At 39.5% G+C, this 16,740-nt stretch overlaps 1 protein-coding gene across 1 annotated transcript in view; it reads right to left on the bottom strand.

The window, feature by feature from the left end:
* The window catches only part of NAA35 (N-alpha-acetyltransferase 35, NatC auxiliary subunit), a 28,817-nt gene extending 12,808 nt beyond the window's left edge, over positions 1 to 16,009 (bottom strand). Inside the window, exons 1-15 of the mRNA XM_080371107.1 lie at positions 15,768 to 16,009; positions 14,288 to 14,429; positions 13,178 to 13,211; positions 11,608 to 11,722; positions 10,572 to 10,646; positions 9,134 to 9,301; positions 8,229 to 8,295; positions 7,410 to 7,453; positions 6,767 to 6,817; positions 5,878 to 5,961; positions 3,983 to 4,097; positions 3,433 to 3,611; positions 2,459 to 2,518; positions 1,380 to 1,486; positions 1,084 to 1,150 (exon numbers count right to left, since the gene is read on the bottom strand). Coding sequence (XP_080227233.1) covers positions 1,084 to 1,150; positions 1,380 to 1,486; positions 2,459 to 2,518; positions 3,433 to 3,611; positions 3,983 to 4,097; positions 5,878 to 5,961; positions 6,767 to 6,817; positions 7,410 to 7,453; positions 8,229 to 8,295; positions 9,134 to 9,301; positions 10,572 to 10,646; positions 11,608 to 11,722; positions 13,178 to 13,211; positions 14,288 to 14,411 — 1,290 coding nt within the window. The 5' untranslated portion in view covers positions 14,412 to 14,429; positions 15,768 to 16,009. The remainder of the gene's footprint in view (positions 1 to 1,083; positions 1,151 to 1,379; positions 1,487 to 2,458; positions 2,519 to 3,432; positions 3,612 to 3,982; positions 4,098 to 5,877; positions 5,962 to 6,766; positions 6,818 to 7,409; positions 7,454 to 8,228; positions 8,296 to 9,133; positions 9,302 to 10,571; positions 10,647 to 11,607; positions 11,723 to 13,177; positions 13,212 to 14,287; positions 14,430 to 15,767) is intronic.
* Between the last annotated feature and the right edge of the window lie 731 nt (positions 16,010 to 16,740).

Genomic DNA, 16,740 nt, shown 5'->3' with positions numbered 1-16,740 from the left:
CACAAGTCAACATGAAATTGCACCAGCTTCCTTTAGAAATCTGGTACAAACAGAATACTTAGGGTAAGAGAGAAGATATTTCTTATGCCTAATTCCATGCACCCAGGTGGCCAATACCATCCTGGCTTGTATCAGAAACAGTGTGGCCAGCAGGACCAGGGCAGCGATGGTCCCCCTGTACTGGGCACTGGTGAGGCCGGACCTCGAACGCTGTGTTCAGGTTTGGGCCCCTCACTGCAAGAGGGACGCTGAGGTGCTGCAGTGTGGCCAGAGAAGGGCAACAAAGCTGGTGCAGGATCTAGAGAGCAAGTCCTATGAGAAGCAGCTGAGGGAACTGGGGCTGTTTAACTTGGAAAAAAGGAGGCTCAGGGGGACCTTATTGCTCCCTACAAGTACCTGAAAAGAGGCTGTAGGCAGGTGGTGGCAGGTCACTCCTCCCAGGTAACAAGTGGTAGGAAATAGCCTCAAGTTACACCAGGGGAGGTTTACATTGGGTATTACGAAAAATATCTTCACTACCGAAAGGGTGGTAAACCACTGGAACAGGCTGCCCATGGAATTGGTTGAGTCACTACCCCTGGAGGTATTCAGATGTGGCATGTAGGGAAATGGTTTAGTGGTAGACTTGGTAGTGTTAGGTTAACAGTCAGACCACTGATCTTAAGGGTCTTTTCCAACAAAACGATCCTATGACTTTCTTCAATTTTAATTGTGCTGCATTCGGTAACTGAACCTTTTTAAAACAATTTTGTAGAAGTTTTTGAACTAGAGAGAATGCAAAAACAATTTTGTTTTTTACTAGTGTTATGCATTTGTTTTGTGGTATGAAACTACTGTGTAAAGAGGCAGCAGGTGCAGGCCTCTAATAATTGAAATCTTAGTGAAAAATCTGGAAGTATAACACAGGAAACAAACAGCAAAAAATACTGGCTTTTTAAAAAGTGTTACATTTTAAGCTGGCCAACTTCTGCAATTTTGCCTTCATATCAGGTGTCTAAAAAAATGGTCTCATTTTCAAATGTAAGCAAATCTTTAAAGTGCTTATATATGCATAAACACACTGTAATTGGAAAGCACGCTTACCCGAACGCAATGTGTCACAAAGGAATCAATGTAGTCTTTCGCCTGATGATTATTATAGAGACAACACCTAAAAGGGAAATATTTGTGTACATACATATGCTTATAAGTGTCATCAGCCTATGTAACACAAAATTAAAAAAGAAACACAAGGGCAACAACAGCAACTGACTCCTTCACACCTAAGGACTGAGTACAAAATGTGTATGTTCTTTGTATGCCTTTCCCTGTTTTTATAAGCAGGAATATTTTTTCATCAGACACATGAACATATGCAAGTAAACTCAAGATCCACTTACTTTGGAGAAAGTACTGGAGGACTGACAAAAGACCTTAAAGCATCTTTTACCATGTCTTGCATGAGGTGAGTGCCAAATACCTTCTTGTTATCTACCAGAAAAGTTGTCTGAAAGTGAAAATATATTTTTAAAAACATATTTTATGTTAAAAGAAATGTACGTTATTTAGAAATCACTCATAGAAAGCTCTTACAGTACCTGTAAATTGTATCAGAAATTTGCAAGATTGCTTTAAGAATTAAAATGGTTCAGCTAGGTACAAGCTTACAGACTCAGAGAGGCATACTGAGATCTGTCACTTCTGTGGCATTCCCATGACACAAAATACAGCTCTGTTACTTGCATAAGACAATGCATGCAAAATGATTTTATTTCTTGGACTTTAAAGATCATTAATCAGACAGGTGTTTATGAAGATTAACATAAAATAGGTTATGTGGTTTCCCTGGAGGCCGACAAAGGCAATAGCCTTCAGACTAATGCAGACTTTTTCTACGCCTACAGATACTACTGCTTTCATTGGTCATGTCTGATGCCCATTCCACTTTCCTCCATGAGTTCTGCATCCCTTCCTTACACAGTTCTTGAGTGGGTGGAGAAAAAGCTCCTCTGAGTTATGGAATATGTAATAACACTTTCAAGTTAAGTAAAACCATGAGAAGAAAAGTAGCAGCCTGTTCTGCCGTAACCATCAGTCTTACTGTTACAGCAATAGAGGCAGTATCTACATGAAATTCAGTCCAAACAGGGAGGACAAATACAAACATCAGCCCCAAACTCAGACAGCATAAAAATGCATATACAGGCCCCACTTTATGGCAAAGAAAAATTTTTAACACTTTCTGTTTTAATTAGCTTGTACTTACATGATCTAAACAACTGTATTTTAAGATGTTTTACAAAATGAGATCAGAAGATAATCCTCCATATATCTAACACTTAAAATATCTCCAGAAAAAATTTTACCATGTATATATGAAGTGATATGCAACTAATTTAATTATTTGAAACACAAAGATGAATCCATATTTATAATGAATGCAGAAGTATTTTATTCAAAGACATAGATTAGGACTTGCCTGTAACAGGGATCTTGAAAGAACACATGGTGACTGTTCGCTAAACTCACAGAAAAAATCCTAATTTACGTTTAAGAAAAAAAAGATAGTTTGTGTTAATATGCCAAATTTTTAGAGATGCTTTTAAGAAAGTAAGCATGAATGATTTAAATAAAACAGAAAATATTATGAAACTAAAATCTCTTTTTGCTACAATTACTTGTTACTTAACATACCAACAAGTTTCTGAATTTTCTTCTTCAGATGCAACAATTAGGATGATAGTATAAAAAAAGGTACTGTGAAACTGTTAAGATCACAATGTAACAACCAATTATGTAACAAAACTGCAGTGTTTAACTGGTACAAAATGCTTCATGCAAACCCTGCTTTAATTAGTTTAACAGGAAACAGGAAGACAAAAGATTTTTGCTTGATCTTTGAACTGATGTAACTGTGACTCTTTTCTCCATTCCTAAATGTGTGTATGGTAAGTGTTTCAAGCATTTAAGTGTCTTCTAATAAATGGAGGCAGTAACTTAGAATAACATCACTTAGTCAGGAAAGAATGTAAGCAGGTGCTTAGCTTTATGCCTGGGCAGGGAATGACATGCTTAAACAAACAGATACTAAGTGCTCTCTTGTGTTATAGGCACATATGTAGAATACCGCTTTTTTGCATCTAAAAAAATCAGGAATATAGCAGGGTATTATGTTCTCCTACTGCAGATGCAGCTCTTCAAGGAGTTCCAAGGAAATTAACTTGCTTGAGCTCTGCCACTAACGTGCATAATTGTTAACAGATTATGGGAAATGGGAGGTTTCAAAGGAGGAAATTTTGAAATTGTACACAACAATGAGAAACACCAAAACATTTATACATACAGCTCATTCTTTCCTCCAGTGAGCCACAGCATGTATATATGGAATGATTTTTTGCAAGTTACATTTTAAGATCTTATCTTTGGCTATAGATAGGAAATATTCATGCTTACCAGTATACAGTGCAAATTAGTTAAGTTGACTACTTCGCACACAGTTTTTATTCGGTCTATTAGTTTGGAAAAATAATTGACCATTTCTTCCCTTTTTATTATTTTTGCATATCGAGGGAAAGTTGGTGGCAGCAATCTCTGATTAACAAGGGGCTCAAAGCCCATCATAATAGGATGATCTAATGAGGGAGGAGGGTAGAAAGAGAGAGAAAAAGCTGCGTGTAAGCTGCGTTTTCAGAACTCACTTAAAAGTATAATAGAAGTTATTAAATTACCCAAAATTAACTTTTTAACTGACAGTTAAATTCCAGAGACACTAAACACCCAACTGAAACAACTACTATTTAAAAAAACCCCAGCCCTCAACACCTCAGCATATACTTGTACAAACAGTGCGGTGGTGGTCCCCGTTTTAAAATGGCGTATACACTGATGTGAAGTGCAATGCACTTAACCAGAAGTCCGTATTATCTCTGTCTTTGAAGTGAAAGTATCACTTTCAGGACAGCATATTTAAGAAAGGAACAAAATTATGAAATTCGGTACATACCTCCTTTAGTGGTATCATTCTGTGCCTGTATACCATGATGCAGTGAATTGTGGATAGCAGAAAGCAAGTCAGATGCCTGAGTCATTAGTTTCTGAGCTTCTGCAACTGCACTCATCTGAAAGGGAGGTAACAGTTACTCACATTATGAACAACGTATTTTGACCACGGAATTAATGCTAGTATCATAATAAAGAATGATATTGGGATTCTAATGTTTGTACACAACTAGTTCTGGGGGAAAAAACTCAGAAAAAATCCCTACCACCCAACATATCTTTATGCAATAGCATTCTTTATATTTTATGTATCTATACATTTAATGCTGTATTTTTTTGCTGTATAAGATAAGCCTTAACAATAATTAGAACTGAAAGTCTAGTATACACTACATGCAAGTCCTATACTTCTGCTTCTGGCTGACTGGCAGGAGGCGTGGGGTGCAAAAGCCCCACAAAACACTTCTGCCCAATGAGGCAGAACTCCAAACTGCAAAGAGGAAAAAAATCATTAGAAAATGCAGAATTCTTGAGAATACTGGAAAACCACAACCTATCAACTGAAATGAAATCACTACATAACATCAGAAGATACCAGATGTCCATTAGAAATCTCGATTCATTATCTGCTGACATGCTGAATTTTCTGATGTCCTATGAATCAAAATCTGTGAGCAAACGGGTACCATTAAAAATAGCTCTCTGTAAAACCTAAACTCTTGTTTTAAAAGTTCTGCACTAACAGTCCCTGATGGAACTTCAAGTATTTGAAATCTTAAGTCAAACTGAAACTCTACTTTTAGAAAAAAAAAAAGATGTTTAAAATGCCTCCAAGATCTAAAGAAGCTGCCTAAGATCTGTAGCTCTGCATAATGTATGTTCATGCATTATAGCATCCACAAATCCACTAAACAAATAAGCTGCTAAGCGCACCTAATTCAAACCAGCATAGTCCATGACATAAATAACTTCAAGTAATCACTTTAGTGACACTAAGGTAATCTGATTTTGCACAGATCATTAACGCATAGCAGTTAACGGACAGAATTTGGTTGCACCTCAGTGCAGATCACTTCTATGTCACAGTTTGATTTCTGACATATATTGCACACAGAATGCACTTATTCTCAACCACTCAACACTGATATCTACCAATGATACTTGCACCTGAGTTTCAATTTAATCAAGGTCTTTAAAACTGTACAGTATGCAGCTGCTCCAACAGCAAAATATGTGGGAAAGGCTCCATGCCACCTAAGTAAGAAACTCACTTCTTTATGAAAACAGAAATAACAATAAGCAATAGACAGATATTTACCGTTAAATAAAGAAAAAAGACAAAGCTTTTTATTTTGTTATGTGACATGTGATTCTAGCCCTTTGCCCTAAAGCAACCAGTTCCTTCCCCCCTCAACCATTACAAAATCTTACATTCAAAAAAGTATGAAAAATGCACAGAAAGCAGTTCTATTCCTTTTCTCAGACCAAGTAAGTTTAGATGCAAATTCAGCATCACATGGAAGGAAAAGCTTACAATTTTCTAGCAATGGAAAAAACACTGCCCAATGTCAGTTAACTCCACAGAAGGGGACTGAACTCCAGAAAGAAAACTTTTCCTCATGTATGTGAAAAGAGTAATCCAAAACTCGTATTTTCTTGAAGTGTTCTAGAGTGAATATTCTCTCTGCAATGTCACTACAATGTCAGCTACTAGCTTTCCCTGTGTTTTCTTTCAAAATGAATGAAAACTGAACGCTTGCCACTGTAAGGCCTTATCCAATGCTTTACCTGCAACAACATCAATTCATATCTACAGAATAATTACTCAACCTTAAGAGAATAAAAGATTAGTATTTCACAGGATCACAATGTGAACACAAAAAACTCAAATGAACGTACCTCTTTTTTGGTAAAGGCTATTAGAACAGTCAGTAGTACCCGGGTAAACTTGACTCTGCTGAACACAGCTAAACACTGTTGGTGCTGTAATAGAAATGGCCTGCAAATTACTGAGCAATATGCATAAAATCCTCAAACTTTTACAGATTTATTGAAGTATGCTCTCCAGCCTTAAAAATACAGCATGTAGTATGATTCTGACAAAAAGTTATAGAATTTATAGAAGAAATCTCTACTGCTGTTTGAAAAGCACTAACACAAAAAATACTAAGACACTTCAGGTAAAGCCCAACCTCTGTACAGCTATGTCCTATGCACACACTATTTGAATCTCAGCTTAAGTGAACAACCTCAAATTATTAAACCAATTTTACCTCCTTTTTGTTGAAGATCTATGTTACAAGTAATTTCTGAAGAAAACATTACTGGGAAAAGAAACCCACACCCTTCCAAATCAACCACATCAACTGCCCACTTTTAATGGAAGGAGCTACACTGCTTTCACCTTCTCTTCCTACTTTTTCCCTTGACAGTGAGGCTGCCAGCAGCAGTAAAAGCTGCTGGGAACGAAGCAAGGGAAGAAAGTACAGCATAGGTAAGACCACCTTCTTTTCTAATGGCTTTTTCTTGAGGGATAGGTGCATAAATGGCAGATCTGCAGCAATAGCATCACTATTTTGCCATTCAGATTGATCCAGAACTCCACCCTTCAAAGCATAAAAGCCTAACTACTAGTCTGGGATTTGCTTAGGGTCACATTTAGAACAGCTCATATATGACAGCAGTAGCAACACTGGTCATACGTATTTCTCACAAGCTGTTGACAATGATTAAAGTAATAATGTACTAATCCATGAAATCTAGAAAGAAAAGAAAAAAATTTCATTACTTCAAGTTCAACTTCTGGATCTCTCTCCTCTCCTTGTCGACTTCGAGTACTCTAGAAGGTAAAGGAATTTCAAATAATTTACTAAAAATTGCAAAGGGAAGCTTTTGTAGTAAAATTCCTTTATCATCTCCAGAACATCCATCTGTTAAATAACACTAAAAATCAGTTCTCAAGTCCAAAACTTCTTAATATATAACCTAGGTACTTGAATGCTACAAGACTTTATAATAGTAATGAGATCTATCTCAGTCCACTCTGCAAATAGGCAAGGAAATTGTATGAACATTTTATTTTAAACTGTGGTAAAGGAAGAGTGACTTCTTTAACATCACATAATACATCTGTGTAAAAGCCAGAGGTCAAACACACACTTTCTGTGCCCCAACCCTGTGTTAAGTTCTAGATCATGATATACCTATTACCAGTGAAGCAATTAAAGAGTTTAGAAAAGTCTGAAGACTTCATCATCTTTAGAGCTGGAAGGCAAACTACCAGCATGTTACACAAACCATTATGGCAGTTCTTCAAAGAAACCCCATTTAATGACACAGAACTTCTGCATTCTTCATAATCCAACTCCTTCCCCCAAACCTATGTTAAGTACGCTGAAGACTAACTGATAAGGCAAACATGAGAAAAATACCTTCACTCGTCTTTGCATGTCATCTTCTACATCTTTTAGCATACCTGGAGAAGTCACAGTACAATTAAAAGCTGAGAAGCATTCCTAGGTACACCTACACCACTCAGGGGAAAAAAGTTTTGAGAGGAAATCAAATTTTGAAGAGCTTTACATAATCATTAGCCAAAGACAACAAAAAAATATTCTTGTGAGGGATGATAGGGATGGCTTGCAACAACAAATAAATCAGAGTATGACTGACTGATCCAAAGCTAAAGTGTTTACAAATTTTCTAAAAATAAATGGAAAGCTCAAGTATGTATCAAAAACAATGCATCAAAAGGTTTTTACAAAATAGCATATGTATTCATAGCTTTAGAACACTTTTTTTTCCTCAAAAGCCATCTGTTTAGATCACAACAAATAGTGAGGCAGAGAAGCAGAATTCAAGCAGCGCACTTTCCAATGGTTTGCACCTATCTCAGTGCTGGGTAAGCTCGGGCTCAGCCACTTGGCTGGCACCTCTAAAAGTACTACTTCTGTTTCTCAGGCATGTAACAATGCTGAAATAAACAGCTGAATAAATAAACGCATATTTTATTTAATAATAACAATATATATTGTATCATTATCTATAATAGATAATAATAAATAAACAATAAACAAATAGCTGAACCTTTTCTTCAAGGAAAAATAATTTGACCTTTTTACCAAGCCACCAATTTTCACATGACTAATGAAAAAACATCTGAAGCTCCTACCAATTCATTAGGTTTGGTTGAGTGTAACCAGCATGCTCAAAAGGGAAAGAGACTGATGGACAGAAAGTACAAACTGTACCTGTAACTCTAAGATCTGTCACAGTGTTGGCCATTTTAAATCCGTAAGTCATTGACTGAAAATCTTCCTAAAAAATAAAATTCAAAGAAGCAGTATGCAGTGAAATATAAACAGCAGTAGTTACATTTTCAAGTTGAGGTTTGGGGCTTTCTTTTTGTTTTTTGGTTTGGTTTTTTTTTTTTTTTTGGGGGGGGGGGGGCAATGTTGTTGTGTTTTGTTGGTTTGTTTGTTGCAGGGTTTTTGGGGGTGTTTTTGTGTAACTACACAAAGCATAGAAGTCCAGTTTTATTCTGCACAACTGAATACACCCATGGTTTGGGTGACTTTCCTGCCCAAATCCAGCTTTGGGTAATTATTTGCTGCATAAAACCTTAATATTAGTATGCCCTTAATACCAGTGCCACCCCACCAAAATGTTATGAGAACTATGGATGCAAAGTACTATTTAGTCAATTTTAGATATAGTCAGTAAGTAGTGACTTGTCCAAGCTCAGAGGAAACAAAAATTGCTGTGAGCACAGAACACTAGCTTCTGATTCCATTGCTAGATGGACATTTCAGACAAAAGGCAATCATGGCTATCTAAAGTAGAAAACAGGAAGAAAACCACAAGTAAAACTGATTTTAAATGGTTAGCCACAAAGACTTGCATTGCTTCTTGAGTAAGTCTTTACGAGACTCCAATACTCAAGCAAAACACAGAAAAGCATATGAAACACCTTCACTGAAGCAGACTGCATTTCAGACAGATCAAGTCTAACACTTTGGGTTTTTAGGAGGATGAACTGCCACTCCTACAGTATCTTCGAACAGCAGTAACTTTATCTGATGTACTGCTTTATTTGCATTATGGAGCATATGTATAATGCTACATATTTAACCATGGGACACACTGAAACACATACCTCCTCAAAAACAGCTGCTTTGTTAACTTTTTCTCTGGCAATATCACAGATTTTTAGGATCCCTAGTGCAAAAGCCTTCATGGCAGGATCTTCTATGAAGTCTGGATTATGAATGTAAAGGCACGTGAATACAGTCTGTGCCAAGGAATGTCCTTCTAACCATGTAATCTAGGGAAAGGAAAATAAAATGTTTCACTCATGACAGCAAAGTCCTCATTTTTACATCTCCAGTCTTTTTCCATCTTACTATGCTTCCGTGAGTTGTAAGGAAGTCTATCATGGCAAACTTCCATTAGGCAAAAAACAGAGAGAGTCTCTCAACCTTTAACCTTCATGCTTCTGCTGGCTGTGGCAGGCAGCAAGTTACTAAACCCCATAACACTGTGAAATTCTGGTGTTGGATAAACCTCTTCCACAAAGTTCAGGTCTAATCTCTGTGACCTAGCATGACATTAAGAGACCATCAGATTTATAAGCTTCCTTTATACAGATACTGAATGAAAAATGCAAGTGGCTATGAAACAACTCAGCAATATTCTGCATGTTCTCTTCTACAACTTTAAGATTCTTTTCATGACCCCCTCTCTCTACTACTTTCAGGCTGCTTTAAGCTACAGGGAAAGATTAAATAATTTAAACAATTATTTCTATCTTGAAACAGCATAAACCACTGTAGGACCAGACTTCTAATATGCTCACTGCTCCTTTTTTAAAAAAGGAAAGTCAGTATTTGGGAGGAGGAGAGAGAAGATGGATTATGTTACTTGTCAAATGATATAACATTATCATACGTAACATGCAACACTAAGTGGCCTTAACATGTCTTTTTGGACTAAACTAATTTGAAATGTTGTTTTAAAAACCAAAGTCATTTTATGGATGTCATTTTACAGAGTTACTGAGAATAATTTGTATCATTCACTGAGGAAATTAAGACATATACATAGAGAAATAATCATAATAAATAAATAAATGATAATTCAATTATGTCCTTTTCAAATGGATTTAGATATTTTCTTTCTTCAAAATGCCCCATAAGCTCAGTCATACTGGCTGTACAGAAATGAGTAACAAGAGTGCTGTAGGTTGCTGCACACTGACTATTCAGCACAGTCAAACACCAACATACAGCAGGCAGTCAGATACCGTATGTGTAAAAACACAAATTACAAAACTTTTACATCATTCAAAATGCTACCAGTTCTCTTCCATAATTACTTCTACAATAAAAAAAAAAAATCAAAAAAATCAAAATTATGCCTCTTTTAATAGCCAATGCAAGTATCTAAATGGAAAATAAAATATTAAGTATATATTTTCTGCTTGGTGAATGTTTTTTTTTCTTGAGTTCTACTGTTTCTTTCTTTTTTTTAACTAGATTAAAGGATTGTATTTTGAAAGCAAAAACATCTAATGTTAAGAGCAGAGAAATGCTTACCAAACAACAAAAACATGTATCCATTATTCCTACCAGCTCAGGTGAAGTGAGATCCTTTATTTTTATGGTGCCATCCTTAGAAAACAAAGAAAGAAAAAATCCTAAAGACTATGGAAACCTATAAACAACATACAACTGATAATCTGTGCAGCCAAAAAGGAAATTACATTTGGTTAAGGCTTCAGAATATTTGTATACCACTAGCTTTACTGAGCAGCTTCATAATGTGCCATAAGTTCTGAAAAACTCTGCTTTCCATCATTGTGTTGAACACTGACCAAACACAAAGCTATTCAAAGAAAAAGCTAAAATAAAATTTGATATATGAATAGCCAATAGAAGTTTAAACCAGGTAACTGTCAACACTTAAATCACAAAACAGTATGTATAATCATAATAAAGACTGAACAAGGAATAATATGCAGGACCCATTCTTTGAAGACTGCTTTTTACACTGCAAATACTTGTAGAGTTTTACGGCTTTCAAGGTCAGCTTTCATTTTATTTGTCCAATGTATGCAACATTGCATATATTCTACACGACTTAGCCACTATTTTAGTTCTCTCAGTCCATTCAAAACAAGGTTTATAGTACATGTTTTTAAATTAGCCAGCTTCTGTTCAATGCTAATGAACTGATAGTCTCAGGAAGTGTTAATTTCCAGCTTTTGTAAGGAAGCTGGTTTCCATTCAGCTTGAAGAGGGACTATCCAATACATCTTTATATAAAACACACGTTTGGGGGAAGCACAGGGTGACCTGCAAAACTTCTGAAATCCATCTGAGGTACCAATACCCAACAACTTCACAGTACTTTTCACTGGAAAAGTTAGCATCATTGTGATAATGTAGGTAACAAAAAAGGTAAACATCACAAGCTATTTCTTACTTCACTATCCAAAACAAAAAAGAAAAAATAAATTTAAAGTAAAGATTGAAAACATTAATTATGTTGAATTGTGCTGAACTGCAATTTGATAAAACTGTATCATACTTTTACAGACTACGTAGGCAAAACCAAGGAAGTCACACGAACCTTAATAGCTTGCTCAAAGTTCAGAACCTTTCTATTAACTTGGTTTCCAATCATACCAGCATCCATCTTGGGATCCATCATTTCAATGGCAGACATGGCTTCAAAAAGACCAAAACTAAGAACACCAATAAAAAAAATTTCTGAATGTAATTATTTTATACAAAACAGTCTTCACAAACCAATGTAAAAGAACATAGGATGGTAAACTGAGTACACTGTATTCTGACTACAAACAGTAAGGTAAGGTACGTAAAGATTACTACTAATCTCAGAGATCATGGTTTTCAGGAATTCGAGGATCTCTCAACAAGTAACAAAACAGATGTCTAAAAGTACAAGAAAACTCTCAGCCTTTTTTTTTAAAGCTGAAGAACACTCTTAAGCCAAATAACCCGTTACTAGACCTATGCACACTTGTTTCTACACACCTCATAATGATATAGCACCTTTTTAAAAATCACGTAACATAATAAGCCGATATTAAGCAAGCTGTTTTGTTGTGCTACATCCAAAAACTTAAGTAAGATATGTTCCCCACAAACTGATGACAATATGCATGACACAAACCAACAATAATATACATTGAATATACCAACCTTGTTTAAAGAGAGCATGTTAAGAAGACTGATAGGAAAAAAGTCCCCAGCATTTGACAATGCATCACCTGTAGTCAGGGCATAAAAGGTTGCAGGAGAACCACACCAAATGAAGGCTGGCCTACCAAAGAAGGACTATAGTGCCTCACCTTTGGTACATATGATATACATCAGAACTGCCGCACAAGACTTTCTTCTATAAAAGAGGTTATTGCATGTGGCACATTCAAATTCTGAAAACTGTTATTTGCTCTGAAATGCTCTTATTTATGAAATTATACCTGAAGTGTGCTTTGCTTCTACTGTATAAGTACTTGGTGATATCCTTGCACACATTTTTAAGCAGGTTTGTGTTTAATAGTGCTCCTGTCTTCTGAGCTATTAGTCTTAAATAAACACTTTTTTCTTTACGCAAGTTAACAGATGTGCGGCTAAACAATTTACTATCTCATTTACTGTACCATCCTTTAATTAATTCAGCAAGATTTTAGCATGCTTCTTTCTGAAATAATTTTTTTTCAGAATCTGTAGAGCCCTCTATTTCCATTTCAGCATGTCATTTAAAAGTTACATTAAAGGACATGCATCGTTTATCCTGAACTTATTAGTAACATCCGAAGCAACCAAATCTGAAGTCTTTCTGGCATGTTTTTATCAAAGCATGTCTACACAAAATAGTTCCATAGATTCAGTAGTGTCAACACCACTGATCATAAGATGTGCTATAAACTTCTAAACTACATTGATGAACTGAAAATGTTACGTTACACTGGTACCATGAGAAATGTTCAGCATTCAAATAGGTTCATCATATACATGCTGAGGACAAACGATATTCTGAATATTTCACTTTTTTACTTAAATCACAAATTAAGAAAGCTTAGTTGATACTGCATGACTTACTTATTAGTAAACATTAACACATTTGCACTAATCCTATCTAAAAACCAGAACTATCCCACAGGCATACTTACAGCTTGTCATGAAGCAGTTCTCCCAACTTGAGTTCTACAAAGGAACAGAACAGGATAAACGATTACAATCATCTTTCTAGCACAACTTTTCCAGGATAGTCTTGTCACTCAACAAACTGTCTTATGCTAAGAGAGAAAAATGTGTGGGAGGAGACCAGACATTTCTACTCCACCTTCATTTGCCTTTACTTACAAAGCACTTTCAAGACTGAAAGACTAAAAAACCACAGTTGTTCACATCCCTCTCTGATGTTACTCATCCCTCTCCATTATTCCAACAGTTAAAGGGGTTTTAAAATTACCAAATAGTAGCATCTGAATAGCCTGGAACACAGGCCAGCAGTTTTCTGTGCTCCTTTATGGAGAGGTCATATTTTTTCCCAAGGGACTTTACTGAAAGGCTTGCTTTTCCTCATTACTTTTAATGAATCTTTTAGATGTATTTGATGTGAATAAAACCAGTTTATCACTAATATATAGCAATTATTTGATGGTATAAGGAAATTGTGTTTGTCCTTATGTCATATTGTGTGTGGTAAGTTGCAGTTTTTTATTTATTTTTCCCTATTATCATCATAAAATCAGCTGAAAAAATATAGTCACAGTACGGTAAACTAGCACTAATATCTAAGAACAATAAAGGTACTGTTTAAATGGAAGCAACTGCTTCCCCATGACTGGGATGCACTGCATCTCCTCAGAAGCTCACCCTTGTTTCAAAGATGAAAAATGACCAGTTAAATGAATAAATTGTTTGGACCCTACAGATCCAGAAATGTACAGGAAAAAAAGCATGTTGATTATGCATGGATGAATGAGGCTTCCATTTGGCTGAAGCGTTAGGAAGAAATCTCTACAAAGAAAAAAAGCAAATGTAAAAATGCATAAGATTAAAAAATACAACTTAAAAAGGTATTTGTGTAATCTGGAAGAGGAAGCAAGGTGAGGGTCTCCTGATATTTCCAACCTCACAGTTAAGTTAAACACAGGGAAACACACAATCAATGTAGTCCATCCATCTGGGTCAAACTATTGCTTAAAACACCTCAAAAAATATGCTCAGTCCTGCAAAGGATTCCATTTTTTCTCAGCGCAAGCAGTACAACTCACCTCTACAAGCCTCTTCAAAATCCTGGGTTATATCTATCCAGCTTGTATGACTCTTTTCCATCTTGTCAGGCATACCAAGTTCCCATCCTGAATCATCATCTTCTACTGAAGCTTTCATAACCATGATACTGCACCTTTAAAACTGTATCACAGACAACGCACAACATGTACAAATCAGAAGTGCTTCACGGGAGTAACTTTTTTCATTTTCAAGAAATATGTAAAAAAGGGAGACTAACTAACCTGATTTCATTGAAACAGCTACCATTACATAAAACCAGGCCAAAAAAATCATTAATGAAAATTATTGTTAAAAAGTTTTTTTAATTTACTGTTTCTTTCTCTACATCTAGCTTGTATGCTGTGAAACCTTCAAGAACTAGGGACACCAAAACTTTAGCAGTACAGAGCCTTAATAAAGCATGTACTGTCAAACTGGAAATAAAATGGGAAATAATGTCAAAAAAATCCTCTCTTACAACAGATGTAGATACGACAAATATTTTGTCGTTGTTTTTACACTATCAGAAATACACATTTCCTCCCCCTGCTCTGTCAAAGGGATTAAAAGGAGGAAATTGGAAAGCTGACCACACACAAGGTTTTTTTATTCATACAAAGTACATCTAAAGAAATTTGTAAAAACGAGCATGTCTCCTCTGACTTCTTCAGCAGAAAGTAACATGAAGATTACCGCTGCAACGTTAAGCGGCTTCAGACTGGAACCTTCGCAACCTCGTGATACTCGGGGCATCCCCGAAGCTCCCTCACGTTTGGCGAAAGCGCCTGCCCGTGACAGGCACCGCCGCCAGCCCTCCCCTCGGCCGCTCGGATGGGCTTGCGAGCGGCACCCGCCACCCGGCGAGCTCGGAGGGCCTAGCGGGAGCTGCCGCGGCAGCGCCCAGCACAGGGCCCCGCGGCACCGGCCCCCCCGCAAACCCCAGGGGTCGCGGCGGAATGCGAGGCCCGGCCCCGCCGCCCCGCCACGCTCGGCCTGCCCCGCGCCCGGCCGCTGTGCCGCTGGTTCTGAGGCGACAGCAGGGTCTGCCCGGCGCAGCGGGCTGGGATGAAGAAATACGTGGGAAGCGAATCGAAACAAAGGGAAATCACACTTCAATTTCGGACAGGATCGGCGAGGCACCCAGATCCTGCCCGACTCGCCGCTCCCCGCAGCTTACCCCCCCCCCCGAGAACCCGGCGCTGTCTCGGCCCCGGCAACCCCGCAGGGCGCCGGCCCGTGCTCAGGCACGGGACCGGCGGGCAGCCCTGCTCCGCCAGGGACAGCGACCGAACCCCGCTGCTGCCCGGGCAGCAACTCGGTCCCGACGCTGGAGAGAGGCTAGCGCGGCGCCCACCCGCCTCGCTGCGGGGCACCGGCGCCGCGGATTCCCGTCCTCGGCTGCCCGTCGCCGAGAGCTCCCTGGCTCCCTCCCTCCAGGGGGCCGTCAGTACTCCCCCCTGCCCCGCACGGGGAGCTCACCCGCCTCGTCCCGTGCGCGAGCCCGCTCCCTCCCGTCCTCTCTGGCCACCGCCGTTGCCGCCGCCGAGCGCGCACGCGCAGCCCCGCCGCCGCCAACCAGCTAATACGGGGATCCCAGCGCAGGCGCACGCAGGGCTCGGCCGCGCCCCTCCCCCCGCCGCGGCTGCGCCGGCGTGATCGCGGCGGGCGGGGAGCCCTGGCGCCCGCCCCGCAGCCTGAGGGAGGGGTGGGGCTGAGGCGGGCTCGGCGCGGGTGGCGGTGCCCCTCCCCCCCCGTTGTGTGGAGAAGCGGGGTGGGGACCCAGCGGGGACCCCAGCGGCGAGCGGCGGCCCTCCTTCTGGGGAGGCCGGCGGCCCGAGCCCGGGCTGGGGGCGGGGGGGGGAAGGCTGAGAAGGGCCCGAGGCCCGGCGGCAACGTGGGGGCTTATGGCGCCGTGGGCGGGCGGCACCTGCGGCAGAGCGAGGGCGAAGTGCCCCGTCTGTTCCAGGTCGTGCGGGCGAAGCGCTTGTTAGCGGCCTGGCCCCGCCTCGGGCTCCGCGGCAGCCGTGGTGCCCGCTGCCAGCCCCGCTGCCTGCCGCCGCCCGCCGCCTGCTCGCAGCCCTGCGCGCTGTCGCGGTGCTGGTTGCGGGGGCCGTGGGCTGAGCGGGCAGCGCGGCGCAGCCGAGCGGGTCGTCCTGGCCGTTCGCCGAATCGCGGAACTGAAAGCGCACTTGAGGCGATTTTTTTTTGTGTGTGTGTGTCGTACGTTTCTTCCCTTTCGCCCTCTCCTTTTTAATGAAATGCATTTGCTAGAGGTTACGTAACTGGTGTCTCTGCAGAGTTTGCTCAGATGTGCTGATTATCTCATGTCGGGGGGGAAAACGGCTGACAGAAGATACGTAAGGGAAGTGCGCTTTTAGAGCCATTTACGGTGGATTTGATCATTTTTTTTCTCCATCATGCACAAACTGAATGCCTCCACTGTTTCTGGCTA

Source organism: Falco punctatus (genome assembly GCF_963210335.1).
Source record: "Falco punctatus genome assembly, chromosome: Z".
Lineage (NCBI taxonomy): Eukaryota > Metazoa > Chordata > Aves > Falconiformes > Falconidae > Falco > Falco punctatus.
The sequence above is the reverse complement of the archived record's forward strand: the minus strand, read 5'-3'. Positions and strand labels throughout refer to the sequence as shown.